We start from the raw sequence: 19,016 nt of genomic DNA, 5'->3' as shown, positions 1-19,016 counted from the left end.
GTATGTGGTGCTGAGGGCAGAGATGAAACACCGGCCTCTCACAAGCAGGCAGTGTGTGCTGACGATGAACCGCCCCTCGGCAGCAAGACATATGGTTTCAAAGAAATTTTACCGATGCATGTAAGATTAAGAAAAAAAAAAAGCTGTCTTATTTCATAGGACAGAAAGAAATTGAGGGGAAACAGGGATTTGAGAGAAGGAAATAGAGACTTCCTTTGCTAAGGAAGCTTCCTTCCTGAACGCCTGAGCACGGAGACGTGTGTGCTCACCAGGTATGCCACCCCAGCCCATTTAACCAAAGGGGGCATAATCCTGGGTCAGTCTGATATGGTCAGGTGACCCCTGTGAAAACAGACACTCCTCGATTAAGAAGCTAGGACATATATACACTGTGGAATACTAGCCATAAGAAAACGTGACATCTTACCTTTTGCTGTAAAATGGACAGAACTAAAAGGGGTCAGGATAGGTGAAATTAGCCAAAGAGACAATGACATATATGAGATTACTTCACTTCTAAAGCGGCATTATAGAAATAAAACAAAGGCAAAGAGACGTTAATAAACTGATAGCCAATATCAGCAGATCTTAAATATTCCAAAGTGGGAGGCAGAAGATTAAGAGTGGGCTGGGGAGTCAGTATGGTATGGGGGAAGAAGTCTTGGTGGTGGATGAGGTGTGCTGACACAGATCTGAGGAAGTTGTGAAACTGTACCTTTGTGAAAACAGTCTTATGAAGCAATGCTTTCTCAATAAAAATTACATACATCTGTATGTATATATGTGTATATACACATATACAGAGGAAACCTAGTGAGAAAACAGATACCTTATCCTGAAAATACCAAGGAATTAAATTCTGCCAACAACCATGTTAGTTTAGAAGAAGGCAAAAATCTCAGCTGAGACCAGAGCCCTAGTGATGACTGATTTGTAGTCTTGTGAGACCATGACCAAAGGTTCCAGATTAACCAAACCCCACCTGGATGTCTGGTCTATAGAAAGAAAACATGAGGAAATAGGCACTGTGCTATATCTGTAGTAACTTACAACACAGAAGTAGGAAATTAACACAGGGACAGACTCCCTAAATATAAGAAATATGAACAAAAGAGAGAAAGCAAACAACAAACGTCTTTAGAAATGTCTACTTGTAGGATGGTATCTACAGAGTGCTAGGTATTTGTTGGATGCTTTTAGATGACAGCCTTTCACAGACAGACATGTATGACCTGAACTCATTTGGAATTCTCTTACTAGCTAAATGTCTTTGATAGGATCACTACAGTCCAGTCAAGGCTTAGAGAGATATCCACTGTTACACTTTAATCTTTTATCTGTCTATAGCATTAAGCATTCTACCCTTTTCTCTATACTTTTGAAGTTGAAATCTATATGGGGGGGAGGGAGAGAGAGAGAGATCATTGAAAGTAGTCTTTAGGAAGGACATATTTTAATTTTAACAAATTTCCTTGGGGCATCTTTAACAGGCAATGTACGACTACACAAAATATATGCAAATACCAAGGAGTTTTTAGACCACCATTATCCTGATTACTTTGGTTAGAATATTCTTGACAGAGTCTAATGAACTACACATTTTCTTTGACTCTTAAATCTTATTTCACTAACCCTCAAGGGGAAAATGTAGCCTACTCAAATTTCAGTATGACTGAACTGTAGACACGTGCACCATTACACTGGAAAATGGGCACTTCCTTGAAACGTTTTATATTCTCAGATAAGTTTATCTGTACCCTCCCCCAAAGCTATAGTTGAATCTATATCTGTATCTATCTATATACATAGCCTTCTCTGATCTTCTCTGGTCTTACACTTTTCTTTTGCTCAGAATATTCATGTACATAATAGAAAAGTCAACTAAAAAAAGGTTTTTTTTTAATATGTAAGAAAAAAGAAACTAAGTGGAAGAGAACTATAATGTCATGATGTTAAGATTGTCACTGTATTGTGTGTTGACTGTTTTGAGTGAGATGTTTGACTACTGTAGTTAATCAAAGAAATTTATTAAAGTTAATTTATCCATAAATGGGGCAGACATATTCAACCTTTACAAGTCTCTTGTTTTTTAAAGTTAATATAGTTATATTACATGTCAGTTAAATACAAACCAGGAGAAAATACTTGGGAACAAGTATTTTAAGTAGTTTTGAATAAAATATTGATTTTTTTTTCTAATTTTTTAAGATATAAATTGTATACTGACAAAGCAATCTCAATTAATGGCTCACATTTGTCTTTAAATCCTCAAAAAGATAACAAAGTGTCACCAAGTGATAAAATAGATATCAACTTATTATTAACTGTGATAATATCTCAACTGGTGAAACCATAAGACTGCGTTTTATGCTTTTATTTATTATGAACTTTTCCCATTATTTTCTACTAATGTGAAATCAATAAGACACAAATAATAAACATATTGCATGGTGATTAAGCAAAATGTTGTCCACATTTATTATTGATTATTCTATTTTTTCATCAGGATTGTCCAAATAAAAATAAGAAACTAACAGAATGAGAAAATATACCAAACAAATAAAGCCAAAGAATGTACAAACAGGTGCATTGCATTTTTCAAGCTACCTTCTTAACTTCCCAGTATAGTTTTTAGTAGATGATGAAATCTTTGTAGATTTATAACTTGCAAAAAGTTTTATCTTCCATATGGAAAGAAATGACCATGGAAAATTCAAGAGGAGGATGATCATAGTAAAAACAGTTTCAGGGCCAATAGCTTAACTTTTATCAACACAAAAGGAATGGCTCCTTAAGATAAACTAAATATTAGCAAGAAAAAGGGTGCGCTACGATGATAGATATTGATAAATTTCTGGTTAATTATAGTTAGAGGGGTCTCTTGAGTGTAATGGAACTGGAATGCTGATGGTTTCATACACATACATAGGAGTGAAAATAAACTACTGAAATTTTCATAATACTTAAACCAACATTGAATCAGTAACAAACCAGCAAAAGTGAGAAACATCCTACTCAAAAAAGAAAAGCTTGTATTTTTAATGTCAAATTATTTATGTTGTCCTGAAAGTCAATCAAGCACACAAAAATCAAATAAGAAGGTACAATCATCTTTCACTGATTGGCAATTATTGGGGGGGGTGTTAAATTAAATGTCGTAAACAAAAATTTTGCCAAAGTAAAGCTTTGTGTTTACTTGTCACTTTGAAATGTGCTTAGCTAGTCTTCAGGCTGAGTCCTTCTAAAGTGACTTCTTCCAGATCTGATGGAGTATAGACCACACAGGCTCAGTTTTAGTCTTCTCATTACCATAAATGTCATCTGTGATTATGATCTCTATAAAATTTTAAAAAATCCTAATCTTCCATTTTACTAATATGTAGGTTAAAATGTTATTTTTTAAAAAAGCTATCTACTGATATAACCCTCTCTCTCTACAAGCCCCACACTTAGCACATAATAATAAGAGAAAGAGTACCAGGTATCTGCACACTCATGGGCCAAAATCTCTTTTGCTAGAAACTGATCTCTAAATATACTGCAGCTGGCATGATTCACTCCACAATGAACTCCATTCAAGTCCAAATGCCAAGGGGATAAGCAACTACCTTTTACCAATGATTTCCTTTTTCCTGGACACATTTGGGATCAATGCTTGAAATCTTTTGGGTTTGAATCTACAATGTTTAGAGTAAACATTCACATGCAACCAATACACCCTTCATATAATAAACAGTAGCACCGACAGTCATGGTAAAACAAACAAACAAACAGCTGAGGAGGAGGAGGAGAAGGTGGGGAGACAGTGTGGAGGTAGTGTCAAGTGTTTGAAGTTTTGCAATATCTTCTCATACTGATATCCAAGGGAGACAGATAGATATATAACGACACTGCACTTCATGCTGTCTGGCACATTGGAATACTACAAGGGAGAGAATGGCTAAAACTAAAGATTTACAACATTGGAAGACATAGCAAATAATTCACAGCAGCCATAATGTAGTAGGATGTCAAAAATATACATTGAACAAAATCAAGAAGATGCCTCTTTGTGCTCTCGTGGTATCTTTTCCATTTATTCCTGAAGCATAAAAGTCCAAAGCTTATGCCCCTTCCTAATAGAAGTGTCTGTCTAGATAACTGAGGTGGAAACAGAATTAATTATGTTCTTCCATGTCAGTCCCAAGTCATAATACAAGAAAAAAAAAAAAAAAGTCGTTTGGATAAATGGGTTTGCAATGAGTTTGGTGTCATAAGCAGAAAGGGGAAACGTTGATGGTGCACACCATGTTAGGGGAGAGGTGTGGATGTTCACAGTGAAACTATCTGGGAGTATTTGTTGGACTGAGTGTACAGGCTCCCACACACAGAATGAAATCTTACTGGGAAGAGCCACCTGGCTCTGGAAAGCTGGAAAAAAGGCTGGGGACCTGACCATGGTCCTGAAAAAGAACAAGTAGATGATTCTCAAAAGTCTCCAATCATTCAAATAACAACCTACTTTTAAAAAATTAAATAAACAGTAGAGTAAACAAGAGAAACATCAAAAAAAAAAAAAAGCAAGTCTAAAAAAGAAAAAGTCAAAACTTTGTCTATGACCAGGTCAGCCTTACCAGACCCTCCGTCCTCAACTATTTCTCCTTGGGTGTTGGGTTAATTTCAGAATTTAGAGACACTGTTCTTCCTTTAAAACTAGGAATGAAGATGTTGACAAATTCACATTTTAAATTCCTCAGAAATCTTGCAGTTAGTAATTCTTATTCTAGTGTTTAATTCTTAAACTCTGATGGAAAACCCTCTGAAAAGCCCAAAGCACACATCACCCTAGGACCTCCTAAACTCTGCCTATAAAGCTTGGGAGCCTTGCTTCTAGATGGAAAATTAAGACCAGCCCCTTTTAAGGGGTCGCAAAATACAGGTCCCTCGGAGGACATGTGTGTCGGATTTTCCTCAGGACGTTTTCCAGCCCTTACAAACCCAAGAGTCCAGCGGCGGTCAACCACACCAGCTAAAGTTAATATTCCACCTAACCATCGGAGGAAACATTTTATTCCCCTCCGCACAAAAGACACCTTAGCAACAGAAGGAAATTCCCTCTAATTGTGAATGTAGGAATAAATAAATAAATGAGACCTGTCATGAAAGTAATGTAGAGAGGCATCACTGAAAATTTTAAATAAAATAAAAACGCAACTCGTCCAAGTGCGAAGACTACTTACGGGTTCCATCAAAACGAGTGGCGATGGTGTCCAGGAAGGTGTTCTGAGGCGCCAGTAAGCCTTTCATGACCGGCATGTTTCCAGCGCGGTGTGCAATTCTCCATCAAAGTTTGCCCAGAAGGATGGTTCGAGAGGAAAGTGCCAAGCGGGGAGGAAGGGAGCGTGATGACGGGGCAGGGGAGGGGGCCCCCTCTCGGCGTGGCGCCGGGGCCCAGGCGCAGGGGGAGGACGGCCGGGCGGGCGAGCGAGCGAGTGGCAACCGCCGCCCGGGGCAGGAGCAGCCCGCCCGCACCGCCCGCACCGCCTCCCGCAGCCGAGCAGCCCCTGCGCCCCTCCGCGCGCTCACAGCCCCTCCAGGCGCCGCCTCCCCGCCCGGGAAAAGCCCGCGGTCGCCCGGCGCGCAGCAGCGGACCTAGGACCCCGGGGGCGCGGGGGGCGGCGCTCGATGCTGGGAGCGGCCCCAGCGAGCTCGGCTCCCACCCCCGCAGGAGCCTGGGAACAAAGACCCCTTTGTTCACGCTCGGTCCCTCTCCCCGGGAGACCCGAGTCCCGAGGGTGTGGTGTTAGCAAAGGGGAGGTAGCCGGCCTCCGCCTGCACCGCCCACAGCCCCGAAGCCAGGGAGCCCCAGACCCCGCCGGGTGCACCTGCTGCCCGGAGTCCCCAGGACCCAGGCCGGGCGGCATCGAGTTAGTCGCTGGGTCCTCTCCCTGAGTCCCTGGTTCTACCCACCCGGGAAGTGGTCCCAAGCTCAGGGGTGGGTGTTTCCACCTCTCCTTTCCGAGTCTCCCCCCCCCCGAAAAAAAAAAAAGAAAGGCTGTTTCAAGCCCCTTTCCCTAGACTGCGGTGACCTCCTCTCCCTCCTCCCAATTCTGAACTAAAAGAAAAATAGCAACAGTCTCGCTTACTTTTACAGACAATGGGTGGGTCTGATTCTTTGGCAACATGGGATTTAAAGAAAAAAAAAAAAACAGCCCTAGAAAACTTTGCTGCTTGTGCTGCTTTGCAGAAACCACAACGTAAGTCACAAAACACGGTGAGACGGCCAAGAGCCTCCGCACAGCGAGCGTGGCCCGCCGGCCCTCCCGGAGCCCGGGAAGCTTCCTCGGAGGCGCAGCTCCAGGCTGCACGCCAGGCCAGACCAACCTGGGGACTCGCCCGGGTCTCGGAAAGCGAAAGTGGGTCTCTCCCGGCCCTTCCCCCGGCTGCTCGCGGGGGGACTCCCTCTCTCCAGATGTCTCGCCAGAGAAAACCTCGCCCACGTCTGGGCGCAGCTTTGCTGGGAGGGGACAGAGAGAGAGGGAGAGAGGGAGAGTGGGAGAGAGAGAGGGAGAGGGAGAGAAAGAGAGAGAGAGGAAGGGAGAGAAAGAGAGAGAGAAAGAGCAAAAGAGAGAGAGGGATAGGGAAAGGGAGAGAAAGAGAGGGAGAGGGGGGAGAGAAAGAGGGAGGGGAAGAGACAGAGGATAAGAGAGAGAGACAGAGAGACAGAGACGCCGGGCGCGGGCTTCTGCAGAGCAGCCCGGATAAAGAGGAGGGAAAGTTGAGAAGCCCGAGACAGAAAGACCCGCGGGAGCCCAGGTGCGGCGCAGCCGGAAGGGAGCGAGTGGGGCGGGACGCAGACAGGTGTGCCAGGTGTGCCAGGTGTGCGCGCCGCCCCCGCTTCTCCGCCCCGCCGCGACCCCGCTTCTCCGCCGCGCCCCCACCCCGGCCGGGAGCCGCAGCTGGGAGAGGCCTTCCCGCCCCGCCGCCGCCCTGGGGAGAGGGAGGGAGGGCGGACTGCTCGCCGGAATCCTCCGGGTTTCCCGGGACCAAGGGGGACCCTGAAGGTTTCGTCACGGGCCGCCCAGGGCTGCGGGCGGGCGGGGTGGAGAGAGAGGGAAGCTCCCCTTTCCCCGCCCCCGGCCCAGCCCGGCCCCGGCCCCCTTTTCCTGGTGATGCACTTCCTGCCGGCGAGGATTCCCTTTGTGTTGAAATTCAGCCAGATCCGGCCCCCACACCTGTGCCCCGCGCCCTCGGGCCGGCTGCGGCCTGCTGCCAGGGGTCCGCCAGCGAGGCTCCGCGCCCGGCCACCCCGCGGGTCTGGCGCCCCCCGCCCATCCCGGCCCGGCTCCGGGTCCGGGTCCCGGTCCCGGTCCCGGTCCAGGTGCGCCGCGCTTTGCGGAAGCCCAGCTCTCCCCGGTGGCGCGCCTAGCCCACGGCGGGTGGCTGCGTGGGCTCCCTTTTGGGGAGAGCAAGGGAGAGGGAGAGAAAAAAAATGAGGGAATCCCTGCTTCTGTTTGGGTGGAGAACCCCAGAAAGCCTAGACTGCCTCTGAGACTGTAAATGCCAGGAAAAAAAGAAAGGAAAAGAAAACAAAAAACACCTTCCTTGAAATGGCTTGAAATTCACCATGAAATAGATGAATTGTAAACCATGATTCAGACTCACAGAAACGCACTGTATGGTGTGTTTGTGAAAACTGGTTCCTCGTGGGTTTATTTTACCAAGTGCACACATTTAAAAGAAGTAGTTTGTTGGGAGCTAGGTGGTAGCACAGCGGGTTAAGCTCAAGGACCAGCATAAGGATCCAGGTTCAAACCCCCGGCTCCCCACCTGCAGGGGAGTCGCTTCACAGGCAGTGAAGCAGGTCTGCAGGTGTCTGTCTGTCTTTCTCTCCCTCAGTCTTCCCCTCCTCTCTCCATTTCTTTCTGTCCTATCCAACAACAACGACATCAATAATAACTACAACAATAAAACAAGGGCAACAAAAAGGGAATATATATATACGCAAATATAAAACCTGGGTTTTATGACAGAGTCTCGCATTTACCACTGTCTTATTCTCACCTCCAGCACCTCCAGTGTGTTTGGCGTTGTTGCTAGGCATGACAGGATCCTTGTGCTAAATTTATATTCAAGTCAGAATCCTACTGGATTCTACTGGTCTGTGTTGGAGCTCACCAATTCTTTTGTACTTTGTTGTTGCTTTTTTAAAATTAGTAATTTAATATTGACTTACAAAATTATGAGACACAAAGGTATATTTCCACACCTTTCCCACCACCAGAGTCCTGTTTCCCCATTCCTTCCACTGGAAATTGTGGTAGTTCCCCCAAGGTCACAGGTATGTGCTGACTATTATTTCTACAACTATATATAGTTACATACATTTGCCCATTTTTTATCTTTGGTCTTGTCATCCCTTCCTTTTCACACCTACCCCTATTGCTACTTCCAAATGTCCTTCCTTTTTCCCTCTTCTCTGGGCATTTGGGGGATCTTGATGGAATTGGAGTTCCAAGTCCCCCGGTCGTCAACATTGCTACCCCTCTGGTCAGAGTCTCCTTACCTGGAAATTAGCATCACCACTCTGGTCTTTCCCCAGCCTGGACTCTGACTGCAGTGGTGACCTTGGGAGACCAAGGTCACAGAAAATATTTCTCTTCTCTTTTTCTTTTTTGTCCTTTAATCTTCTACTTATTTATTACTGGCTAGAAACGGAAAGAAACTGAGAGAGGAGTGGAAGATAAGACGGAGACAGAGAGACACCTGCAGTTCTGTTTCACCATTGGTAAAGCTTTTCCCCTGCAGGTGGGGACCAGGGGCTTGAACCTGGGTCCTTGTGTATTGTAATGTGAACACTTAAGAAGGTATTTCACTGCCTAGCCTCCCTTGACTATTATTTCTCTATCTATCTAGAGATAGAAATAAAGAAATATGTATATGTGTGTATGTATGTATGTATGTATGTATGTATGTATGTATATATAGAGAAAGAGGAAGAGAGAGAGAGAGAGAGAGGTAGAAACAGATAAAGATATGTTTGCCCTTTTCCCCCTGTGGTCCTGCCTTCTCTCCCTTCCTAAGTCACACCTACACCCGTTACCACTTCCAAATGTCTCTCCTTTTTTCCCTCTTCTCACTCTCCATCCTGTTGGAAGTGGGTTTCTGAGCCCTCTAGTCATCTGCCCTTTACATTTCTCACCCTTGCTAGTAATTTTTAGACTCAGTAAAAGAGACGTTAAGATCAACTAGTTGAGAGAAGAATCATTTAACTGCCCAAACCATTAAGGGTTTAGGTCAATGCAATATCCTAAAGATTGTTACTCGAGCAGAAGACTCCTAAAAGTTGCCTTTGTCTTGATTTCACCATTTCAGGGGGAAAGTATAGAAAATACTTACTATTATGGGATCCAGTGAGCTCTCTTGATGTTTAATCAGGATAAGTTTGATCATACTGAAGTAGTATTAGCACCCCACTTCAGATTAGGCAGCTTATCAATCAAAATTTAATTGTCACGTAGGGAGTAACAGTGGGCTCTCTTTTCTGACACCCAGGCTGGCATCTCATGGTTGCACATTCAAAACCAGCCCTCCACCATTACTCTTCAGCAGCAAAGCTGCTTGGCACATCACAATGTGCTCTGCTCTCTGGGTCCACAAAGGAGACATGATACTTACTCTAGGGATTCATGGGCCAGAATTGCTTGCATCCTCTTATTCATCTATGTGATAGACATCTATACCTTCATCTATACGAGAAATAATAGTCTTCATCTGCACTACTCCAGCCTTTAGGTAAATTATTGGTCAACAATTTGTTTGGCTTTGTATGTTAACTCTCTTTTCACCCACCAGGTTCTAGATGCTGCCATGATGCCGACCAGACTTCCCTGGACAGACAACCCCACCAGTGTGTCCTGGAGCTCTGCTTCCACAGAGACCCACCCTACTAGGGAAAGAGAGAGGCAGGCTGGGAGTATGGATCCACCTGTCAATGCCCATGTTCAGCAGGGAAGCAATTACAGAAGCCAGACCTTCCACCTTCTACAACCCACAATGACCCTGGGTCCATACACCCAGAGGGATAAAGAATAGGAAAGCTATCAGGGGATGGGATGGGATACAGAGTTCTGGTGGTGGGAACTGTGTGGAGTTGTACCCCTCTTATCCTATGGTTTTGTGTTTCCTTTTTATAAATAAAAAGAGAGAGAGAGAAATAATACTACAACCTCCATATTTTTTTTCAACTAAATGAGTAAATAGTGGGAGCCGGGCGGTAGTGTAGCAGGTTAAGTGCATGTGGTGTGAAGTGCAAGGACTGGCCTAAGGATCCTGGTTCAAGCCCCCACCTCCCCACCTGCTGGGTGGTTACTTCACAAGCAGTGAAGCAGGTCTGCAGGTGTGTGTCTTTCTCTCCCCCTCTCTGTCTTCCCCTCCTCTCTCCATTTCTCTCTGTCCTATCCAACAACAACAACATAAATAATAACAATTTAAAAAAACTACAAGGGCAACAAAAATAAATAAATATAAAAAATGAGTAAATAGTGTTAGATGCGTACAGTACTATATGAATTCTAGTCAGAACAATAAATATAGATTGTCACTATTATTATAGGTCATCCTGTATATGAATTGACCTACAGGAGAAATCCTTGGGGGTTAGGATTGTGGGAAAATGTAGGTGCATCATTAGAATAGATCTAGATCAAGAAATACAGACCATTATTGTTATTTTAGTTATCCTGAATGTGACTTGACCTCCAGAGCAAACATTTAGAGTGTAAATATGTAGGTGACTTTAACTGCTGCTCTTCACTTGTTAAGTATCATTTGCTATTATCTCAATCATTTCACCAATATGTTGCTTTATATTCACTGGTCTATTCCTCTCTCTCTCTCTCTCTCTCTCTCTTTTTCTCCAGGGTTATTGCCAGGGCTCAGTGCCTGCACCATGAATCCACTGCTCTTGAGGACATTTTTCCTCCTTTTGTTTCCCTTTGTTGTTGTAGCCTTGTTGTGGTTACTTTTGTTATTGTTGATGTTGTTCCTGGTTGGATAGGACAGAGAGAAATGGAGAGAGGAGGAGAAGACAGAGAGGGGGAGAGAAAGACAGACATCTGCAGACCTGCTTCACTGCCTGTGAAGCGATTCACCTGCAGTGGGGGAGCCAGGGGCTGAACCAGGATCCTTATGATGGTCCTTGAGCTTGGCACCACCTGCACTTAACCCTCTGCGCTACAGCCCAGCCCCCAGTCTATTTCTCTTAATCATGAAATGCACACTGAGCATTATAAATTCTACTATCTTAAGGAGCTTATCTTGGAAGCAGGTGGTGACACACCTATTTAAGTGTACTCGTTACACTGTGCAAGGGCCGAGGTTCAAGCCCTCAGTCCCATCTGCAGGGGAATTTTCAGAAGCCATAAAACAGTGCTTGCAGGCCTCTGTCAGAGGCTATCTCTTTATCTCCCTCTCTCTCTCTCTCTGTTCTGACCCCTCTAAATTTCTGTTTGTCTCTATCCAAAATAACTAAATAAAAATATTTTCAAAGAGAAGTTCATCTTATCTAGCATTGTTTTGCTTAAGGATATCTGGTATATTTGATATATTGAATGATATTTTTAATCAATATTCTGAATTCAGGAATAATACTAAATTCTAGTCTAATTGCTGACATGACCAATTACATAAACAATAATTAGAGGGTGTGAAATCCAAGTCTCTTTAAATTGTTGGATAGATATTTCCTAATAGTATTACTTAAATTGCAGAAATTCCCAACTATATAATCTCTCTTAAATCTCTAAAAATTTACTACAAAACCCAGACAAGCTCCCATGTTCCTGCCCTACAACTGGGACTTTCACCTTTTTTTTTTTTAATTTCTTTATTGGGGAATTAATGTTTTACATTCAACAGTAAATACAATAGTTTGTACATGCATAACATTTCTCAGTTTTCCATATAACAATACAACCTCCACCAGGTCCTCTGTCATCCTTCTTGGACCTGGATTCTCCCCCCACCACCACCAGGACTTTCACCTTTTAATCATGTTCCTATCATTTAAAAGGCCTCCATTCATTGGATACTAGTTATGGTAAATTATATAGATATGTGTGTGTGTGTGTGTGTGTGTGTGCGTGTATATAAAAGTAGATCTTTTTAATGAGGTGGTCTGTTGATTAATAAAGCAAACTTGTTCACAGTGTAATCTACTAGTTTTTAAACTATTTAAAGAGATTTTCTAGTTAAAATCTATATAGAAAGATAGTTTAATTAAAATAATATCAATAAGGGGATTATAAAACAATGTTCTACTTCTCTAATACTTTTCACATAATTTTCCTTAATGTGTATATATTGCTCTAAAGTGAAACACATTGAGAAAAATATAGATTAGTAAATTATATGAGAAGTGATGATTTATTATGCAAAAAAGGTAACTACTCATCTGAACATTAAGCTATAAGGGGTGCTCAAAACATGGCCCGGTAGACACAAGCATCACAGTCATTTAGTTGGAACTGCTATTTGCTTCCATTGAAACAGCGAAGTATTAGGCGCAGAAAGGTCAAGCTTCTTTCTCAACAAATTTTGAGACTTGAATAGCCATTTAGTATCTCTTGTATTCACATGGAAAGAAAGGAAGACAAAGTATCCTGATCTTGAGTTTAATATAATGTGATTAATGTCCAGGTAGAACATTTTGTTTCTACCTCTTTCCCTTTTATTGCCCTTGTTGTTTATCATTGTTGTTATTATTGTTGTTGTTATTGCTGTCATTGTTGTTGGATAGGACAGAGAGAAATGGAGAGAGGAGGGGAAGACAGAGAGGGGGAGAGAAAGACAGACACCTGCTTTGCAGCTAGTGAAGTGACCCCCCCTGCAGGTGGGGAGCCGGGGGCTCAAACCGGGATCCTTATGCTGGTCCTTGCGCTTTGCACCATGTGTACTTAACTCGCTGTGCTACAGCCCGGCCCCATCCAGGTAGAACATTTAAAAAATAAGATTGGTATTCATCTCTTAACACTTGAAAACAGAACCCCAGAACAATCCTTGCTGCTCCTGAGAACTTGAAATAAAAGCTGTGTTCCTTTGCTCGCACACAGATAAAGACAATTCAGTCTTGCCTAGTGCAGTGAAGATGAAAAGAGTGACTCAACACCCTCCTCTTCCCTAGTTTCTGTTTTTAGATTTTCACACAAGAAAAAAATATATATGTAAAGTCAGTCTTTTTCAAGTCTCCTGCTGCTCCTTTGTATGTATTTAAACCCAATGTTTTAGCAAATGAGAATTGATGCTTAGTGCTGATGTAAATGGCATTGCCGTCATCACTCGGCTAACAGAAAACAGAAATAAAAGGGTTGGAAAGGTGGGAAGGAAGGACATTGAACAGTTCTAAGTGCTGATAAGTTGTTTGTTTGTTTTTAATAAGTTCCTGGTCAGACATGATACTATTTATTTTCTTTCTTTAAGTCTCAGTGTTCTCTTTTATGAATTATAGTTGCATTATTTGAATTCTCTGTCATCTTTTGATATTCTGACTTCTCTCTATAAAGTTTAGTTTTATTATCTTTCAGTGTTTGCATGTCTTACATTGTCTACATCAGAGATGAGTTAGAGATCACGGATGCTTGTTGTTAAAATTCGGCGGGCTCTGGCTGGCCGGGCTAGCTTCACAACGGGTAACAGAGACACGGAGACAACGGCTGGGCAGGGAAGCTGTATTTCTTTATTCAGGAACAACGATTCACAAACTAAGACAAACTAATCACCAAACAGAACTCTGCTGTCTCTTTGTGGGGCACAAACACTCTCTCTTACTCTTGAACTCAGGAACTCTCCAACTCTGGAACTCTGGAACTCTCGTACTGGGGAACCCTCTGAAACTCTTCCACTGTGGAACTCTCTCTTACTCTGTAACTCTGGAACTCTTCAACTGTGGAACTCTGTCACTCTGCAACTCTCGCACTCAGGAACTCAGGAACCCTCTCTCGGGGTTCCTTGGGGTGGGGCCAAGCGGGCCCGCGAAATTAACTGGACTGATCAATTCTCTTGGTGGGGGAGAACTAGCACCCAATGTAAAGCATACAACAGATGCTTTTCAGATTCTTTGTTCTTTTATGATAACTAGTTTTAATCTGTGCTCTTTGTAGAGGCTCAATAGACACTTATATCAGCTTCACAAAGTTATTGGTTAGAGTTCTTGTGTATCTGGGTTCTTTGTGCAAAATGTATTGGGAAAACTTTACTATAGTTTCCCATGTGACAAACTTCTTCATTCTACTACTTCATAATCTTTGAACTGAAGATTCACTTCAATTACATTTTCTTGGTAAATTTTCCTATTTCACATTGCCTTTCTCTCCTTTATTTCTATTACTTAACAATTACCTCCCAAATTCAATCCAAAATGCACATTCTTGTCTAAGACCATACATACCAACCTGAACACGCCCAATCTGTGTGTGTGTGTGTGTGTGTGTGTAACCAGGACCTTAATTCACTACTCTCTGGCTGAATTTTTCAGAGAGAGGAAGAGCGAGAGCGAGAGAGCGAGAGAGAGAGACAGAGAGAAAACACAGAGGACCAGAGCTTCCCCATGCACCATAGCACTTACTATGTGGTATTAAGGTTTGAACCTGGGAATACACAGCAAGGCATGAGCTCTCTTCGACCCAAAGTTCATGTTCTCTAATATTATTTCCCACTTTATTCATCATGTTAACTTTTAAGATAGAGTTGCTGCTCAATTTTGAAATGTCTCTTAGGTAATTCTGCCTATAAACTTGGCTTCTGAGAAGATTGTGGGCAATAGCCTCAAGCCATTTCTTACTTACTGTGGAGTATTCATGGTCGGCACATGGTGGTAACCTTCCAAGTGCTCGTTTCCTCTCCTTACAGCAACCTCAGAAAGGAAGTGTTTTAAAAATTACAGTGCTGAAACTATATCTGATGGTGAGCTGGGCACTTAGGGACCACTGTCACTCAACTGTGTTCACTAATTCAAAGCAGAACAAATACATCAGTGACAAGACCAGCTATAGACCAATTTCTCTCCTCTCCGTGTGTTACAAACTCCTTGAGAGGCTGCTTCTGTCACGTATTTCTCCTCTTACAGAGAAATTCCTATCACCCGCCCAAGCTGGTTTCCGCCCAGGAAGATCTACCTGCGAACAAGCCCTGGCCCTCTCAACTTACATTGAAAATGGATTCCAGAAGAATTTAAAGACGGGTGCTGTCTTTGTTGATCTCACAGCATCCTATGACATGGTTTGGCACCGTGGTCTCCTAGTCAAGATCTCAAGATGCCTGCCTCCATGGGTGGCCAACACTATATCGTTTCTTCTCCAAAACAGAAGATTCCGGGTGCATCTGGGTGACAAGTCTAGCAGACGGAGACTTGTCTCAAGTGGCCTCCCCCAGGGCTCTGTTCTGGCTCCTACGCTATTCAATATTTACATCAATGACCTCCCAGAAACTTCCTCAAGGAAGTTCATCTACGCCAATGACATCTGCTGTGCAACTCAGGCATCCAAGTTCAACATCCTCGAGGAAACACTGACGAAAGACATGTCTCCGATATCTGATTACTGTAAAAAATGGCGACTAATCCCTAGCACTGCAAAAACGGTATCATCTGTTTTCCATCTACACCATGCCTTGGCCACTGGTGAGCTTAATGTGCAGCTTGATGATACGAGAATCCGGCATGCAGCCCAGCCAGTCTATCTTGGCGTTACTCTCGATCGCACCGTCATTTCACGAACATCTCATAAAAACTGCAGCAAAGGTGGGCGCGAGGAATCACATCATTGCAAGACTGGCCAGCTCCTCATGGGGCGCGAGCGCTTCCACACTACGATCATCATCTCTGGCATTATGCTATTCCACTGCAGAATACTGTGCCCCAGTATGCTTCCGTAGCCCCCATGTCCACTTGGTCGATTCCAAATTATATTCCTCCATAAGGATAATTTCTGGAACCATCCGTTCCACCCCGGTTCCATGGCTGCCAGTTCTTAGCAACATCGCCCCGCCAGATATTCGTCGGGATGCGGCATCATCTAAGTTCATTTCCCACGTCTACACTCGACCGGACCTGCCAATATATGCGGATATCTTCGCCCACCCTGTTCAACGTTTGACGTCTTGTCACCCAATCTGGTCCCCTACGCCTACACTGAACTTCTCTGTTCCAGTCTCTTGGAAACAGAGTTGGCAGTCAGCTGAGGTAAAGAACAAACACCTCATCACAGAGCCCTGCAAGCGTCAACCCGGCTTTGACCTAGCACGTTATGATTGGGCCCTCCTCAATCGCTATCGAACAGGCCATGGCCAGTGCGCCGCTGTGTTCCATCGCTGGGGAGCCAGAGACGACCCGAACTGCCCCTGCGGCTCCAGACAGACTATGACCCACATAGTCAACGACTGCCACCTCTCCAGATTCAAAGGAGGTCTCGAAACTTTACATCAGGCTCAACCTGACGCTGTTGACTGGCTACGGAAGAAGGGCAAACGCTAGAAGAAGAAGTGACAAGAAACTCAGTACATTTTAAATTATGGGATGACAAAGCTGGAGAAGACCCCAGAGACCATGAAATTATGCTAGCAGAGAGAAAATAAAACACTAAGAAAGACTATGACTTTTCCAAGGTCAAACAGTCAGTTCAAGAAAAGCATACTTGACATCTGAATAGTCTCACCAGAGTACCATGGTGACTTTTGTATTCCTATTCTTTCCTGAACTGATCAATAGTTTTCAAACTGTTAAGGTGGTACACTTCTTGATGCTCAGTCCTTAATGTGGCCGTGGAAGTTCACCTTCCTTCTTTTCTTTGAGTTGTAGCTCTTCTGATAAAATATTCATAGCAGTTCATCTTTTGTAGATCACCTTTAAGTCTTCTCAAGCTGCAGTATAAATGCTTCTGATGATTCATGGTATACGGTAAAGTTATTTCCACAGCCAAAGGACAAACGAGGCACATCTTCCAGAAATTCTACTTTCATATTAAAGAGGAGCTAGATATCCCCTATAAAATAAAGGGATTTTTCTCTTAATGTCAAAGTTATAGTTGCTACTTCAGACTATTTTCTTTAGAATGTGCACTGTGGCCACCTTGAGATTAACAAAATTCAAGAAAGAAAAACTGAATGAATAATAGAATGTAAGGGGACAGGTGGTGGCGCACCTGGTTGAGTGCACATGTCACAATGTGCAAGGACCTGGGTTCAAGCCCCCTGGCCCCCACCTGCAGGAGGAAAGCTTTGCAAGTGGTGAAGCAAGGGCTGCAGGTATCTCCCTGTCTCTCCTCCTCTCTATCTCCTCATTCTCTTGATTTCTGACGGTCTCTCCAATAAATAAAGATACTCAAAAAAATTTAAAAAATAATAGAATGTAACATATCTTGAGACCTACCAAACACTTACAATACCAGTTTATAAAATTATTTGTAACTACTGTATAAGTTGTTGTTTAGTTTTGACTTTTTTTTTTTTTGCCTTCAGGGTTATTGCTGGGGCTCAGTGTCTGCACCAGGAATCCACTGCTCCTGGAGGCCACTTTTTCCTCCTTTTGTTACCCTTGCTGTTGTAGCCTTGTTGTAGTTATTATTGTTGTCGTTGATGTCGCCATTGTTGGACAGGACAGAGAGAAATGGAGAGAGGAGGGGAAGACAGAGAGGGGGGAGAGAAAGACAGACACCTGTAGACCTGCTTCACCTCTTGCAAAGTGACTCCCCTGCAGGTGGGGAGCCGGGGGTTCGAACCCGGATCCTTACACCTGTCCCTGCACCCTGCACCAAGTGCACTTAACCCGCTGCGCTACCGCCCCACCCCTGAGTTTTGACTTATCGGTCTTATGCTTAGAATCCCCTACCTTAGCAAAGTCCTGAGCATAATGCAGATCTGCTGTCTAGAAAATGGAGAACGTCTGCCCATGCTAAGGATGACAGATATTCGACACCTGAGCAGTAGAAAACATGGCAGATTCTACCTTGGGAAACAGGAAGGCCAGGCTGGGCCATAGCCAGTACCATGGGAACTGAGAAGGTTTAGAGCCTTGAGAGTATTTCAAATAAGAAACACACAAAAAAAAAAAAAAAAAAAAAAAGAAAAAAGAAAAGAAAAAAAGAAAAAAAAAAGGAGCAAAGACAGATTAAGACATTTTTATTTAAAATTACTGATTTAAGAGCAAAATGGATGCAAAGTTCATACAACGTATTGTGTACATTAGGCTGCAATAAGATTAAGAATTAAACACCCCAGGTGGCAGGATAGGGGCACAGCCCTTTGAACGCACACTTACTACATGGAGGCACCCAGGGTTGCACTCCTGCTCCCCACCTGCAGGGGGGGGCACTTCACATGATGTGAAGCAGGTCTAATAGTGTCTACCTTTCTCTCTTCTTATCTAACTCCTTCTCCCCTCTCAATTTCTCTCTGTCCAATCAAATAAAATAGTAAAAAAAAAAATGGCTACTGATATTTGTGGGTTCATACTGCTGGCAACCAGCCCCAGCGATAAAGCTGCTGGAAAATAAAAATTAAACAGGGGCCAGGCAGTGGCACACATAGTTAAGTACACACGCTACTGTGAGCAAGGACCGGGGTTCAAGCCCTTCGTCTCCACTTGTAGGGGTGAAAAGCTTCATGAGTGGTGAAGCAGGGCTGCAGGTATCTCTCTCTCTCTCTATCCCCCTCACCCTCTTAAGTTCTGTCTCAATCAGATAATAAATAAATAAATAAATAAATAAATAATAAAATTTTAAAAAGAGAAAAGAAAGCAATGAAACAGTGGCCCAATAGATATCTCAGTGGGTCTGAGGATAGTGTTGACTTATGTACATTAGTGTCTCAAGTTCAGTCCCCCCCAGACACCAGAGGGAAACTCCAGCTCTCTGTCTCTCTTAATTTATCAACTAACTAAATAAAATTTTTCAGAACACCCTAACTTTTTGTGTGCATGTTTATTGATCATTTCTATTATATAATTACCTGATCTTGTATGGTGTCTACTTTTATTCTGAGAGCCA

General features: G+C 43.4%; 1 protein-coding gene across 1 annotated transcript in view; it reads right to left on the bottom strand.

The window, feature by feature from the left end:
• The window catches only part of KCNH8 (potassium voltage-gated channel subfamily H member 8), a 402,367-nt gene extending 397,025 nt beyond the window's left edge, over nucleotides 1-5,342 (bottom strand). Inside the window, exon 1 of the mRNA XM_007529685.3 lies at nucleotides 5,220-5,342. Within this exon, the coding sequence (XP_007529747.2) occupies nucleotides 5,220-5,295 (76 nt within the window). The 5' untranslated portion in view covers nucleotides 5,296-5,342. The remainder of the gene's footprint in view (nucleotides 1-5,219) is intronic.
• Nucleotides 5,343-19,016: the final 13,674 nt, after the last annotated feature.

This window comes from Erinaceus europaeus, chromosome 21 (assembly GCF_950295315.1).
Source record: "Erinaceus europaeus chromosome 21, mEriEur2.1, whole genome shotgun sequence".
NCBI lineage: Eukaryota > Metazoa > Chordata > Mammalia > Eulipotyphla > Erinaceidae > Erinaceus > Erinaceus europaeus.
The sequence above is the reverse complement of the archived record's forward strand: the minus strand, read 5'-3'. Positions and strand labels throughout refer to the sequence as shown.